The sequence below is a fragment of the Phycodurus eques genome, chromosome 20, assembly GCF_024500275.1.
Source record: "Phycodurus eques isolate BA_2022a chromosome 20, UOR_Pequ_1.1, whole genome shotgun sequence".
Taxonomy (NCBI): domain Eukaryota; kingdom Metazoa; phylum Chordata; class Actinopteri; order Syngnathiformes; family Syngnathidae; genus Phycodurus; species Phycodurus eques.
In genome coordinates this window covers 1,639,961-1,654,978 of record NC_084544.1, presented here as the reverse complement: position 1 = coordinate 1,654,978, position 15,018 = coordinate 1,639,961, and the positions used below count along the sequence as shown (strand labels likewise).

Below are 15,018 nucleotides of genomic sequence, written 5' to 3'. Positions count from 1 at the left end.
TCATTTTAATTATTTAATAAGTGTGTGTGTGTGTGTGTGTGTGTGTGTGCGCGGCACGGTGGGCGACTGGTTAGAGCGTCAGCCTCACAGTTCTGAGGACCCGGGTTCAATCCCCGGTCCCACCTGTGTGGAGTTTGCATGTTCTCCCCGTGCCTGCGTGGGTTTTCTCCGGGCACTCCGGTTTCCTCCCACATCCCAAAAACATGCGTGGCAGGTTAATTGAACACTCTAAATTGCCCGTAGGTGTGAATGTGAGCGCGAACGGTTGTTTGTTTGTTATGTGCCCTGCGATGGGCTGGCAACCAGTTCAGGGCGTACCCCGCCTCCTGCCCGATGACAGCTGGGATAGGCTCCGGCACGCCCGCGACCCGCGTGAGGAGAAGCGGCTCAGAAAATGGATGGATGGATGGATGGATGATGTATACACACATCCATTGTCATATTTTTCCCCACTTGATAAAAAAAGTAATCTGACACAAATGAATCCAAAAGTGGGAGATGCATTCTTTTGAATGCATTGGACAATACGGACTATGAATGGAGTCACAAAGTGAAAAAACTATTGTGTCAATGACGCATCAGGAGAGGCGAGAAAGTTCTGAAATCATTTATTCGCAGCACGCGTGCGCTTCGACAGCGTCTCCAGCGAAGCGCCCGCGCGTGCGTGCACGCCACAAGCAGAATCCGTCACATGAAGAGTGGTTACCTCGCTCGCTTGGGCACACAAACACCGCCCTCCGCTCATTATTTTGATAGATTTTTACTGTGTTGTGTGGCGGATAAGAGGAGGGGGAGGAGGAGGGTGTAGATGAATGACTACCGACTACACACACGCACACAAGTTTATGAATTTTCAGTGCAGGCTTGGTCTCATCTCCAAAAAGTAGGACAGGACAAGACGGGACGGGACGGGACGACGTTTGACGTCTTCCCCGACTTCCACGTGCAACATGTTCGTCATAGCCACGAATCTATGATCAGAACGGCAAAAACCAACATGCACATTCACACCTTTCAAGAGGCACAAGCCGCCTTTAAGACGCTCCACTAAAAACTACACAGGATGTGCCTGGGTTTTTTTGTTTTTTTTTTGGGTTCGAAGGAGTTTGAGGCGCACACTGAAAAAGAAAATGTATTATACTAAGGGAATGCACCCAATTGTTTTTTCAAGAATGTCCAACAGAAAGTATATATTTTGAGGCAAAACTGGACTATTTATTTTCAAAAAAAAAAAAGGCATTTTATGAAGATACAATTTTGGAATCCTGAAAATAAAGGTGCTTTTTTTGGGGGGAGGGGGGGCAGTTATTTCCCCCCAATAACTTCTTATGAGATAAAAACGTCTTAATAATATGAGAATAAAGTTCACATTTTTCTGAAACAAAATGTGTTTATGAAAACAAAATTACTTTTTTTCCCCTATGAAAATATCTCACATTTGTGGAAAAAGTCATCTTTTGAGAAAGTTTATTTTTGATTTAAGACTCAAATCAGAGTTGTACTTGTTTTTCTTTAAAAAAAAAAAAAAAAAAAAGAATAAAAAAAAATAAAGTCGCCCCCCCCCCCCCCCAAAAAAAAGGTACAATGGAAAAAGTCAAATCTTTGTAGCATTTTGATCAAAACAAAATTCTGATGTTTATTGGGCAAATACATAGTCAATGTATTTTTCCAAGATCAAACTTTCTTTTCCACAAATTAAGGATACATGTTAGAGAAAAATATTTTTGGGGAAAAAATGTAATAATTGAGAATGAAGACGAATGAAAATTGGACCTTTTGTCCCCTCAAAGAAAAAAAATATGACTTGACTTACGGCAAAACCTTTTTCCTCCTCAAAAAGATACATTAAAGACCCCCCCCCCCCCCCCACGCCAATCCTAATTCTCGTAATATTACTTGTGTTTTCTTGTCAGTGTGGCCCAAACATTTGTGGTATTTTTGAGCTGAACACCTCGCACTCGCTCGCTCTGTTGCTCAACATGAAAAAAAAACAAAAGAAAAACAAAGGACAAGATTCCGCGGTTGGACGTGGAGCTGCCGTGATGTCCCAAGGTTGCCGCTGACGAGCTACTTGTGCACACAAACAAACAAAGGAACACTCAAAAAGTTTTTGGTCCTTTTTAGGGCATCGGGCTGGTCGAAATCGAGCGTTTTTGAGGAACACAAAAGCAACTAGAAGGCGGGGGGTAACAGGCAGCGAGATGACAAAAAGAAAAATGAATGACGTCCACAGATTCGGTTTGCTGAGCATAGCTGGTCGATAACATTAAGACGAAACCCTCCCCCCTCCTCTCGCGTTTCACTCAAGATGGCGAGCAAAATGGCGTCCGATACTGGCCTAGTTGCTTGAAATACATTAAAAAATGTTTTAAAAAAAAATCTCTCCAGTCAGCACCTCTATCCTCTTCCTGTGTTTTCAATATGAAACAGTGGACACATCCCCCGCATTGTCAGATTCTAACATTTGTACACGCTTCTCTTCGTCGTCCATCCGATCGAGAGCAGGGAGGAGGGGCCGGGGGGCAAAAGGAAAGAGCAGGCAGAGACGGACGCTGACGTGGGCGGGGGAGAACGGATGGCGACGGTCCCGGCCTACTTTAGGATGAGATGGAGCCCTTCGCCCTGCTCGTCTGCAACGAGAGCGAAGCGTTCAAAGCGGCGCCGGCGGCGCTGGAAAACGCAACACTCACCTTTGACGGTGCCGATGACGAAGCAGCTCTCGTCCGTCAAGTTGTACACCATCTGCGAGCATCGAAAGGCCGTTATCGTGAAGCATAATCACGTTAAACAGCGGGGAAGATGCTTTACATCGTTTTTTCCCCCCAAATGTAGTTTTAGAAAGACTTTGGACCCAAAAACTTGTGTATCTTTTGTTTTGAATTACAAAATAAACACTTATTAACCGTACATGCTTATAGTTTTACAACCTTTACTACATGTCTTTACACTATACAATCTATATTGGGTTGGCAAACAAATAAATAAAACATAAATGTAAAAAAAGTTTGGGGGCAGTACACAATTTTACCACTGGGTGTCAGTCTTCACCCAAAAGTGGACATGCGCGATCTGAATTCCTGGAACGCAGCATCCGCACCTGGTCGCTGAGCAGGATGTGTATGCCGGTGGGTCCTTGTCTGTACACCTGGTTGACGCCGGCCAGCGGGAGGCCGCACACGCCGGCCATCTTGCGGATCAGCTCGGCCGCCGTCAGCTCCTCCAAGTACAGGGCGTGGTACACTGCCGGGGGGGGGGCGAAAAATACAAACGGCGGGCCTCACACTCGACAGCAACAAAAACACTCCCAAAAAGCGTCCTACCGTGTAAACCGGGCGACACGCCCCGTTCGCCATTTTCGCTGGTGCCGTGTCTCTCCAGCAGGGGGCTGTGCTGAGGGGACTCCTGGCACACGTACACAGTCAAGCGGGGACTCACGCACCTTAACGCACACACGCGCACCCACACTTATAAAGGCCCCAGACACTTAAATGACGCTCAAAATGAGCCGGGAAAGGCGAGAGGACACGCACTTTGATTTGAGGGCGTTGAAGAGTCGGATTCCGTCCGCAGGGCCGCAAATCTGGACCAGGTCGTCCCGGGTTAACTTTAACAAATCAGAACCTGAACAAACAAATAAGACGACAACGGCGAGGAGCGGTCCGGTCAAAAGTCGCGTTGACGCGCCGAGGAAAAGAAATCAATTCTTGACATGTCGCCTATCGCACCTGGAACAACAGGCGGACAAAATGGCGTCTGCGTTGATACCTTTTGTGATGGGATGCGCGTGCGTGTACCTGAGAAGTGCGTGAAGAGTCGCGTGTACGAGTTGAATCGGTTTTTTAGCAGCCATTTTTGGGTGTCCTGAATGGACGCGGCGGGACTCAACTGCTGCAAGGACACGCCACAGAAATGTCAACGCGCACGCAAACGCAGTCTGCCGCTCGCTTTCAAAAAGACTCTCACACACATTCACTCTCTCACGCTGAAACTCAAATTCTTACATTCTGGATGTCTCTTCAAACATAATCACACGCACACACACACACACACAGTTCGTTCGGTCGCACCTCCGTGCCGGCGTGGCCGCCAGGTTCCGCCTGGTGATTGGGCGAGGACGAGTCGCTGGGGAACAACAGAGCCGTCAACCCACACGCGCGTGAAGTGCCGCGGTCGCACCGGCGGCGGCTTCCTACCTGTCGGGTAGCGAGGCGCCGGCGGAGGCGGAGGCGGTGGCGCCGGCGGCGGCGTAGGTGGAGAGCGGCGTGGACGTGAAGGAGGGAGAAGCTGCCTGGTTGGGGGCCACGTAGGCGCTGTCCGGCCACGGGGAACACTGACCGCCGCCACAACGACACGGAGAAGGCAACATTTACTCCAAGAAAAGAAAAAAGTATTTCAACAATTTTAAAAATTACAAAACAAAACACTACATATTAAAATTCATGTCTTTATTTCATTAATCCAATAATATATAAAATGAACCAAAATTCATATTTTGATGACTTAAAAAACTACTCTATGTACTATGTATAAAGAAAAATATTTACAATAAAATACAAACACAATGCAAACTTTATTAAAGGCATCAATAAAAGTAGATTAATTAAGAAATAAAAAAATGATTCCGAAAAGGATTTATAATAAGATAAAAATAATTGATAAAAAATTAACTAAAAAAATAAGCAAAGGGGAAAAACAAGGGAAAATCCAAATATTCCAAGTATTTAAAACGAATACAAATATGAAACATCAGGTAAAAAAAATATTCAATACTTTAAAATGCATATTTTTTTATTCGTGAAAATATCCATTAAAAAAAAAAATAAAAAAAAAATCAACATTTTTGGTATTGACAAAAAAAGATTGAAAATAACATGTTACTTGTTGTTACTGTGTTTTAATGAGCCCATGCAGACTTTGTTTTGTTTCGAGCAAAAACAAATCCATGCACGCAGGTCTAAAACCCTTTTTGCAAAATGAGCACTTTTACGATGAATAGGACTCATTTTCGTCAATATGCCTGCCAATTAGTGTGGAAATATCTTATGTTACAAACTGCAACAGCTTAGTTTCCCAAGTCGTTTCTAACATATTGTCACAATATCAATAAAAAAAAAACAATGTGCTTGGCTAAAAATGTTTGTCCCCCCCCCCCCCCCCTCATTCACGTCTGTGCAGATTCTCATTCTCTGCAACCGTTGAATAAAGGACGTTCTTGATGTTTTCATCCCAAAAGCGATGCGCTTAGCGGAGGCGACCGTCACTTACGCTGCCTCGCTTGGCCAGGGAGTCGCCGCAGTCGGCCGGGAGCGTCCGCTTGCTGGACTTCTTCAGCTCGTGGTCGCCCGCTTCCTCGATGACGGGCTCCAGTCTGGTCTGCTCGACGGACACGCAGGAAGTGAGCCGGCGCGCCGACTCGGCGCGCGAGCCGGAGCGAACGCGACTGACCTCGGACAGGATGGTGGTGTCGTAGGACGGCCGGTATTTCTCCTTCTCCTGAGCGCTGCGCTTCTCCATCTTCTCACGATCCGTCTTCTGCTTGCGATCCGCCCCTTTTGGCTAAAATCACAAACAAATGCTTACAGCAGGTAAGTATATAGTGAATATAAAAAGTATACACATCCCTGTTCAAATGCCAGGTACCGTAACTTCTCGTGTATAATACGCACCCCCCAAAGTTGACCTCAAAATGATGGAAAAACCCTTCAGCCTATGTATAATGCATTTTTACAATGCATGATTTTGCTTCTACCCATATGATCCAAACATGAAGTATTATCTGTATTTTGTTAGTATATTTTCAAAGAATTATTCTGAAGTTAAGCACTTTATTAGAACACACAAAACTTTCTTTGTATTTACTTGCTCTTATTTTGAAATTCACAGCCCTACTTTTATTTTGTAAATGAGAAAACACACATTTGATGACCCAGGCAGAATTTGTGAGATGGGTATAATTCTCTATAGAAAACATGAAGGTCCAGGCGAAACATTTCATTTTATTTTAATGAGACTCAAATTAAACTGTCAAGCATTTCAGAAAGCATTATCATTAAACACAACATAACCATAAAGAAATTAATGATGGTTGTTGTTCAGTCATCAGTCGTATTTCACAAACTCTGCCTGGGTATGTCAACTCATGAGCACGATTGTACATATATGCAGTCGTATGTACCCCCGTCACATTGGAATGAAAGTGTAGGCTCCACCTTTTTCATAACCTCTAGGTGGCATACTAGAATGACTTTTCCATAACTTCTAGGGGGCTGTAGCATATTGCAATGAAAGTGTAGTCTTTTCATAACCTCTAGATGCTGGCATACATTTATAAAATGGGAAAGTCTTTTTCATTTCCCCCTATACCCATGTATAATGCACTCTATAGACTTTTGACAATTTTCTGGGGGGGGAAATGCGCATTCTACAGGAGAAATTACGGTAATTGCGATATATTAAAAAAACAACATAAATCGTTTCAAAACCTTTTCCACCGTTAAAGTGACCTGTAGCATGTATACAACAACAACAACAAATATTCAAATTCTTTTATGTGGCGGTGGTGGGATACAAATTAACATAAATATTGATATTAATAACTATAGTTGGAGATGCGGCTGTGTTCAGAATGAACCAATCGCATTCAAACTCATGTTACGTGACACTGCAAAGTGCGTCTAATTAACCCAAAGTAAAGTTCAGAAGTTCAAGTAGGCTTTGAAATTGCTTTAATTCAAGTTGTACAGGTTATAGGTCACGTCAATGTTGGAAAAAGTTATCAAATGATTTAGCATGGTATCATCTTTGATCTCACAAAAAAATGGCATTTGAACAGGGGTGTGTAGACTTCTTATAAGTACCATACAGCTCTGGGACAAATTAAGAGATCACTGCAAAATTAGCAAGCATATGTTTGAGCAATACAAATATTTGTTTCATTCAATAAACTACTGACAACGTAACTCCCAAATTCAAAATACAAAAATTGCCATTTAGAGATTTTATTATTATTTTTTTTTTTTTAAATATCAAACCATCCATCCATCCCTTTTCTGTGCCGCGCGCTTATCCTCACACAGTTCGCGGGCGTAGAAACAAACAACCATTTGCAATCACAAACCAATTTATTAGTATTAGGCAGCACGGTGAATGACTGGTTAGCACATCTGGCTCACAGTTCTGGGGACTGGGGTTCAATCCCCGGTCCCGCCTGTGTGGAGTTTGCATGTTCTGCCCGTGTCTGGGTGGCTTTTCTCCGGGCACTCCGGTTTCCTCCCACATCCCAAAAACATGCGTGGCAGGTTAATTGAACACTCTAAATTGCCCATAGGTGTGAATGTGAGCGCGAACGGTTGTTTGTTTGTATGTGCCCTGCGATCGGCTGGCGACCGGTTCAGGGTGTACACCGCCTCCCGCCCGAAGATAGCTGGGATAGGCTCCAGCACGCCGCTACCTGTGTGAGGATAAGCGGTACAGAAAATGGATGGTTGGATAGATGGATGGATATTATTATTATTCTTCTTAGTAGTAGTAGTAGTAGCAGCAGTAGTAGTCATAGTAGTTGTTTGGGCCTGGGATATGCCGCGGTCCACAAATGGCCCACAGGCCGTAGTCCGGACACCCCTCGCCTGCTCGGTCAACTAGTACCTTGAAAACTTTGATTTGGCAGGAGGCCGAGTGCAGGTGCTCGGCGTAGTCGCCGGCGTCGCCCGGCGCGAACGTGTCGATCTGGATCCGGAAGGGGACGCCCTTCTCGCCGCCGTGCTTCCGCGGCGTGAACTCGGTGCTGATGCAGTGAACCTGCAAACGTTCAGACGCGGCGAGCCCACCGACGCCGTTAGCTCAGTCAACACGGGAATTTTATTTCGGAAAATATAGCTTCGTAACACTCGGCAAAAGAAGTATTTCGATAAATATGACATGTTTTTAAAAAGGGGGATTGCGGGTATAAAGTTGATTTCAAATATCCTAACAAAAAAAAAAGTTGAAATTCACAAAAAACAACTACACAATTAACCCTAAAAAAATATTTGGATGAATGAAACATATTTAACTTATAAAAACTGAAAACAAAAATTAAAAAAGGCGCATGTGCTGTATACTGGCGGGCCAGCTCTAATACACGTTTGATATGTTCTTGCGGGCCAAATATGACATCGTAGGACAAATTTGAGTTTGACATATAGGTTCTATTTGATGAGAAGAAATATTAAGATTTTGTTCAAATGAATCAGAAAAATGTAAAAACGGGTCCTATTTTTTATTAATACAAAACAATTGCTAATTTTAAGTCTTGAAATGTAAACACATTTTTCAAATAATGAAAAAAAAAACGGTCATTTTTTTACAATTTAGAATCTAACATCATTTGTAAATGTTAAAATTACACACAGAAAATATAGAGATTTGAAAATTAATCTGAAAAATACAAATGACAACAAAAGTATCCAAATGCATCTAAAAATGTATCAAATAAAGAAAACATCATGTTCATTCTAAATAGAATCCACTTTCCAAAACGGAGTCCGCGAGTGCCGATTGGCTTACCTGCACAAAGACGGACGCCCTCTTGTTCAAGTCCCACAGGAACTCGGCGGCGTTGAGCTGGGAGGGGTGCGTCTTGGGCTCCACGATGCCCACCGACATGGGAATATCTGTCGCGCACAAACACAAGCGTGACAAATACACACACGCACACACACACACGTGACGCTTTTGCTGCCGCGCGTGCTCACCGATATCCAGTAAACGGTCGCCGGGGCGATTCCACTTCCACCCCTCCAGCTGCTGGTGCTCCGTGTACTGAAGCCGCCGGTCGTGAAACACCACGCGCACTGTGCTCTGGACACAAACACGGACACACACGCACACACACAGACACACACACACACACACCCTTGTTATCAAATGTAGGACGCACGTTCTCTCCCATGCGACCGCGCGTATCCTGACCTTCACCATCTTGTTGGTGAGTTCTGGTAACTCGTCGGGCTTCCTGTTGTCCAACATGCGCACCTCGTAAGACTGGCCTGCAACACAGACATTTATACAATGAAGGGAGGGAGGGGGGGAAGAAGTCATAAATGTTTAAAATATCACATTTTTTCTTAGAGAAATGGGAACAAATTATTTATTTTACAAATATTTAACAATGATTTTAAATCAAATAAATCTACATTAAAAAAATTTTTTTAATTCCCACCAGTGACATGAAGGGAAAAAAGGCATTAAAAAAATGAATATAAATGAATAAGATTTTTTATTTATTCAAATGTCAAATTGAATAAATGCTTCATTTTTTTAAATGTATCAAAATGTTTCGTTCAACTTACAAAATTTAATAGAAATAAGCATTTAAAGGATTTTTTTTGTTAATTTGAAAAAAAAAATTTCTATGCATGTTAATTCATTAAAAAAAAATCTAAATACATTTAAATATCTTTTTAAAAGTTTTAAGGGTCCTTCCATACGTGACATGATTGGGAAAAAAGTAAAAAATAAATTCAAATTAAAAAAACAAAATGAATTTCAGGGAATCAATTCTTTTCCATTTATAAAAAAGACAATTTCAAAATATTCAGAATCAAAATGTATAGAGAAAATACTAAATCTTAATTTGTTTGAATTTTTTTTTTTTTTTTTTTTTTTAAATACTAAAGTTCCAAATGTTAACTGAATGCCCCAAAATAAATCTAAGTATTTCAAACAATCAGAAAATATCGAATTGATTTGAAAGTGAAGGTAGTTTGGGAGCACCTTGGTTGAGGTACGTGAGCGTCTCGTCGTGCAGCTTGACGGCGGGCGAAGTGGCGGCGCACAGCACGTACTGGAACGGCAGGTTCTTGCTCTCGCTCTCCGGGGGGAGGCTGGAGTCCTCCTGCTTGAAGATGGGCAGGGCCAGCACGTCACTGAAACGCACACGGGACACAAGCGCCTCAGGAAAAGCCTACTAGAACAGCCCAACGCGATTTGGGGTCGGTCGATCGTACGCGCGTGGGGGCTGACTTCCATTGAACACGAATGCGATTGGTTCATTGTGAACGCAGCCACACGGCCAGTTCGAAGAGGGTGTGCACACTTGTGCAACTACATTCACTCAGTTGTACATTTTGACTTCCCCTCTCGACAACATGCAATTTATTTGTGTCATTCGAGTTGTACAGGCTGTAGGTCATCTTAATGATGGAAAACCTTTTACAATGATTTCACTTGGTCTCTTTGTACTGTAAGACAAAAACCTGGCATTTAAAAAGCGGCATGGAGACTTTTTACAGCCACTGCAAATTCAAATGCATGTCATTCATACAAGAAATGGAATTGCAAAGATTCATTCAATCTTGTAAATTACTGACAAAAATCGAGTAAGCCTACAATTCCTACAACTTGGGATGAAGCGATCGCGCTTTAGCTATGACTTTACGCTTCGCGAAATATACGAGTTGCAGACTTTTAGGGGAAGTGTGATATGGTTCAAAGACAAAAAAAAAATACCTACAACTACAACGGTTTACTGACTAACCGTGTGAAAAGATCAGAGGTAAGGTTACTCCTTCAAACTTTAGTTTGCATTCAAAAGCCATTTAGTATCTGACTGTCCGTCAAACTCTACGTTTTTTTTTTTTTTTTTTTTTTTGCTTTAGCGAAACATTTTTTTCGTCATTTTTCTTTAAGTACAGACGGAAAAACCCTACAAGTCTCCGTCTGTCTAAATATACAACCCAGTAACATCATGGTTTTCTTCATGAACCTTTTGCTCGCTTGTCTTTGATATAAGTGCAACTACTTAAAACGATTTCAGGGTTGTCTTTTTTTTAAAAACCCCAAAAATATCTTGATAAAAGTGTCGAGTCCCCGCAACTTTCTAAAGAACGTCTGTTTCAGTTGTCGCACCATTATGCTTACGTTTTTGAAATATTTCGATTTATTTTTTTTAACATGGTCCCGCTTACACGGGCCTCCGAAAAACTCCTGAAGACGCATCTACTGCTGACCACATTTTTTAATAGTCAACTCTGTAAACGTAAGCACGCTAGTCCTCCGTGTAAGAAAAGACGCGCAGTCTTTCAGCTTTTCAATAACAGTTTAGATATTTGTATAAAGCACCTTTCAAGAGACCAAATGGTCTTATGTTGACGTAGTTTTGACAGAAACACCAATATTTATAAAAAAAACGTCAAAACTTTGAGAGCTGTTTTTGTGTTCGTGTAGTTGAAAGTCACTACAGACGGAAGCTGATACTGTTTTAGTCGTTTTTATGTTATAAAACTAAAAAAGAAATCAACAAAAACGCTCTAAGACGGCAGCCCGACTTCCCTGGACAACCGCGGCCGCTTCCTGTAATGTCCGACGGACCGAAACGTCCCGACCAGATGTCGAGCGCCTCGACCCCTCACCCCAACGTGGACTCGCAGCGAGCTCGTCAAACACGCCGCCGCGGGCAGATGGCGGAGGGGGCGGCTGATAAGGAGACGCGTGGACGTCAAACAAATCATTAACACGCTAACGCGGTCGGGGCCGTTTGGTACCCGGGACGCACAAAATATTTCCTCGCTCATCAGAGACTGAGAGAAGTTGCGCTAATGTGCGGTTCCCGTTTGGTATGAAGGTGCGTCGAGGAAGGGAGGAATAATCAGGAGCGAGCGTAAGGAACCAGGAAGTGGCGCAATACAGAAAACCGTTGCCGGGTGCCTCAATTACGCGCTTTGGTCAAAATGCCACAAGGATCAAGAATTACATAGTACACGTCATCGCCAAATACACATACTCCCCATGTCGACGGCGTAGCCCAACGATGTCATGAGAAGCTAATGCTAACATACGCTAACACTGCAGCTCTGCTTACCTTCGGGCTTCGACACGCTTCGGCCACCACGCCAAAACGGTTATTTGGCTCTAGAACTCGGTCCCGTCTAGCTCCAGAGTTCTCGGCCGGGACGGGTGACGAGACTCGACATGTATTCGTTGTGCTCGTGAGACGAGCAAAACGGAGGAGACGCACGGGGACCCTGGACCGGTCGCCAGCCAATCGCAAGACACATTTTCACCGAATTTTGAATGCGGCAGGAAGCTGAGAGTCGGACCCAGAACCGCTCGACTGCGAGGCAGGCGTGGTAAGCGCTAGATCCACCATACGCCATCCAAAATAATGATGACGTGCCTCCGTGTCAGCTTGCGCGAGGGTCGCCTTGATGGCGGAGATCCAAATTTCCAAAACCAAGGGCACCCGGCACCCCAAAGACGAGCACGCAATACAGTCGGGAAACCGGGACAGGTTAGTAGTCCCGGCGACAGTGCGCCCTTGGCCTATGGACAGCCACTGTGGAGCATTTACTCCATTTTCTTAATAGACAGCTGAAGGGCCATGTACGAGTAGTACACTCTTTGTCCTCAATAGTAGGACAACTATATGTTACTAGTGAGGCAAAACTATGCACTAGTTGACAATGGCCTGTTACTGGTACATCCAGTGACACTGTTAAATTCTAGTAGTTAACGTCTAGTGGTTCACAATTAGTACTAGTGATGCACAGCTGTCAACTCGTGGACACTTTTGCCTCACTAGTAGTATGTAGTTGATCTACTACTATGCTGAAGTTGTGCTACTAGTGTGGTGGAAAAAAACAATACTAGTAAGTCATCACTAGGACAACTGTGGCATAGTATTCAGTTACTCGTGAGACAAAACTATGCACCAGTTGACATCTGTGCTCTACTAGTACTACTTGCGAAGCATGAAATGTTAACTAGTTGAATTTTATAATGTCACTGGTAGCACTAGTCGCTCTACTAGCGTGCTGAAATGTCTTACTTGCTGAGTAGGTAACAAATGCCAACTAGTTGGACCTGGTAATGCGACTAGTGTAGCACAACAGTTTACTGGTAGAGTTTAATTGCATTCTAGTTTGTCAAAAGTGGTACTAGTAGCGGGAAAACCGTTACTAGTAAAACAGTTGTTCTATGAGTGCACCCCAGTCGTGAAGACAACGAGCAAATGAAGCTGGAAATGGTGCTCCAGCGGCTGCCCATCGCGGCCGGGTGTCTGACCTCATGCTGTAGGCTGCAGCCCCCAGCTCCTGGCCGATGCCCGACAGGCTGGCGTCGAAGTCGTGCACCAGCCCCGACTCGATGGTGGCGTCGTCGATCTTGAGCACCCAGGCCATGGGCTCCAGCTCCTTGTCCTCGGCTTCCACTTGGGAGGCCGCCAGCTTGTCGCTTCAGTCGGGGGGGGGGGGGCGACGACGACGACGACGACGAGAGGGAAGAGGAGTTAGTCCGCCCGGCCTCTCGCTCTCTCTCGCGACGAGACGAGGAAAACTTGTCCTAGCCTAGCTCGCTAGCCAGGCGCATCCAATCGAGACGCAATGTATCTCCATAACTATCCACTTTCAAGGGGGGGAGGCGGGCTACATTGGCGCTGTGGTGGTGGGGGGGAACAAAGCGCCCGTCCGGGGCCGCCACACTGTGAAGTTTCAACCCTCGAAATGACGGTCGTGACTCGGAGGAGGAGGAGGAAGAAGAAGAAGGCGGCGAGGATGGCGAAGCTCACATGCTAACAGCGGCTAGGCTAGGCTAGCTCCGGGGAGGGACGTTTCCTCTTCCCGGGGCTCGTCTTGCTTCTTGTCACCGTCACACACGCTCCCTCGTCGGACGAATGCTGTTAGTTGGTGGAAAGCAACCGAGGAAGGGCGGTTATGTTGGCGGGTTGCTAGCTAGCGGGCCTAACTAGCAGCAACCTCACGTCGCTTTTGACTCAATGTCCGGGGTCCAATAGTCGCACCGCCCCCGGTCGCTCCAATCACCAGGCTGGCTCGCAGCCCTCTCCTCCTCCCCGCCGCGGTCCTTCAGCCCAAACCCGAAGAGACGCACAGCCGGGCATCAACATGGCTCCCCCGCTCGCGTCCGCCCCGTCGCTCGCTCGCTAGCTCTGCGGAGTCCGCACTGTGAGGTGCTGCCCCCCGCCGTCCTCTCGCCAGCCTCAGCCTCGGCTACGAGAGGCCCGCCAGCCAATCGGCGTGCGTCTCCTGCCGTTGCTCAGCCAATCAGAGGTGCCCGTGCCTCCGTCATTTTCGACAGCGGCCCGCCCCCTTTCTAACGATAACACTTGCAAAGTTGACAGCGGAGCCTTTTTGAGAGGACTTTTATATCATAAACGTTTTGTTTCTTTGAAGTGAAAACAAAAAGTCCACAGCCCGACTCCTCGTTTTGTGTTTCAAACAGCCATCGTGTTAGCGAATATGATACAAACATGACAAAATCTAGACTAAAAGGAGGGCCAATGTAAAATGGGACCATACCGTCGGTGACTTCCGTCGTGTCGCTGTTGCAGCGGCGCACGGAAGTTCTCGGTGCACGGCTGCCAGAAGAGCATCGCGTCCCGCGGTGGTTGCCTTCCCGCGGGCGGCGAGCTCAAGCCGGGTCGGTACGGCGGTCCGAACATGGGCTCATTTCAGCGCTGGTCGACGGGCTCCACGCAGGTGCTCCTACTGGTCAATGATTGATCCGAGCGGACCCTGGACGAGGCAAAGTGTGGAGAGTGAAGGGTATCCATGCTACTTTGGCTCCGAGAGGGCTCCGAGGGGGCAGGGACACCCGCCTCGTTGCATAATAGGAAGAATAATTTAAAAAAAAAAAAAAAAAAGCAACTAGACTGTCTCCATCGATTCATATTGTTTTCAGAAATTGACGTCATGTAGTTACATGACCAATTAGATATATTGTTATCATTATTATTTTTAACCGCCTGACGTTTTTGCTTCTTTGGTAAAACAGCAGTGTGACACCCAGTGGCGGCGCTGGCTTGAAATGGTGCACTGTGCGCTAGCCTGAGATGCCCCCCCAGGTCGATCTTCAGCAGAACAGGTTTAATCAATAAAAACAAAGATTTCCTTTGCAGGTAAAAAAAACATATTTGGAAAAAAAGGAATTGTAATTAATGAATCAATGAATTAATAATGCAAATAGTTTGGAATTGTAATCTTTTTTTAAGGATTTAAAACAAATGTTTTACAAACTGTAAAGTAT

At 45.0% G+C, this 15,018-nt stretch overlaps 1 protein-coding gene across 2 annotated transcripts; it reads right to left on the bottom strand.

Moving 5' to 3' along the window:
- Positions 1-592: 592 nt before the first annotated feature.
- ubp1 (upstream binding protein 1) lies at positions 593-13,959 on the bottom strand. Of its 2 annotated transcripts, none has more exons than XM_061665032.1 (16): positions 13,042-13,959; positions 9,754-9,905; positions 8,950-9,026; positions 8,733-8,838; positions 8,545-8,651; positions 7,645-7,797; positions 5,446-5,556; positions 5,266-5,373; positions 4,194-4,330; positions 4,068-4,122; positions 3,795-3,888; positions 3,531-3,621; positions 3,321-3,439; positions 3,098-3,240; positions 2,691-2,742; positions 593-2,630 (listed from the first exon to the last, which is right to left on the bottom strand). In XM_061665032.1, exons 1-16 carry the CDS (start codon positions 13,155-13,157, stop codon positions 2,593-2,595), a joined length of 1,659 nt encoding a protein of 552 aa, XP_061521016.1. In that variant the 5' UTR covers positions 13,158-13,959; the 3' UTR covers positions 593-2,592. The 2 variants fall into 2 exon arrangements, with proteins under 2 accessions (XP_061521016.1, XP_061521017.1); XM_061665033.1 differs by having other exon boundaries at positions 3,795-3,885.
- Between the last annotated feature and the right edge of the window lie 1,059 nt (positions 13,960-15,018).

Bases quoted from the DNA above. Each gene is read 5' to 3' on its own strand.
- ubp1 (XM_061665032.1), bottom strand. From the start codon at position 13,157: ATGGCCTGGGTGCTCAAGATCGACGACGCCACCATCGAGTCGGGGCTG. The intron at 8,652-8,732 runs GTGAGCACGCGC...TGTGCGCGACAG, and splicing joins CGACCGTTTACTGGATATCG to ATATTCCCATGTCGGTGGGC. The intron at 4,331-5,265 runs GTAAGTGACGGT...GGCGGCGGTCAG, and splicing joins CCCTGGCCAAGCGAGGCAGC to TGTTCCCCGTGGCCGGACAG.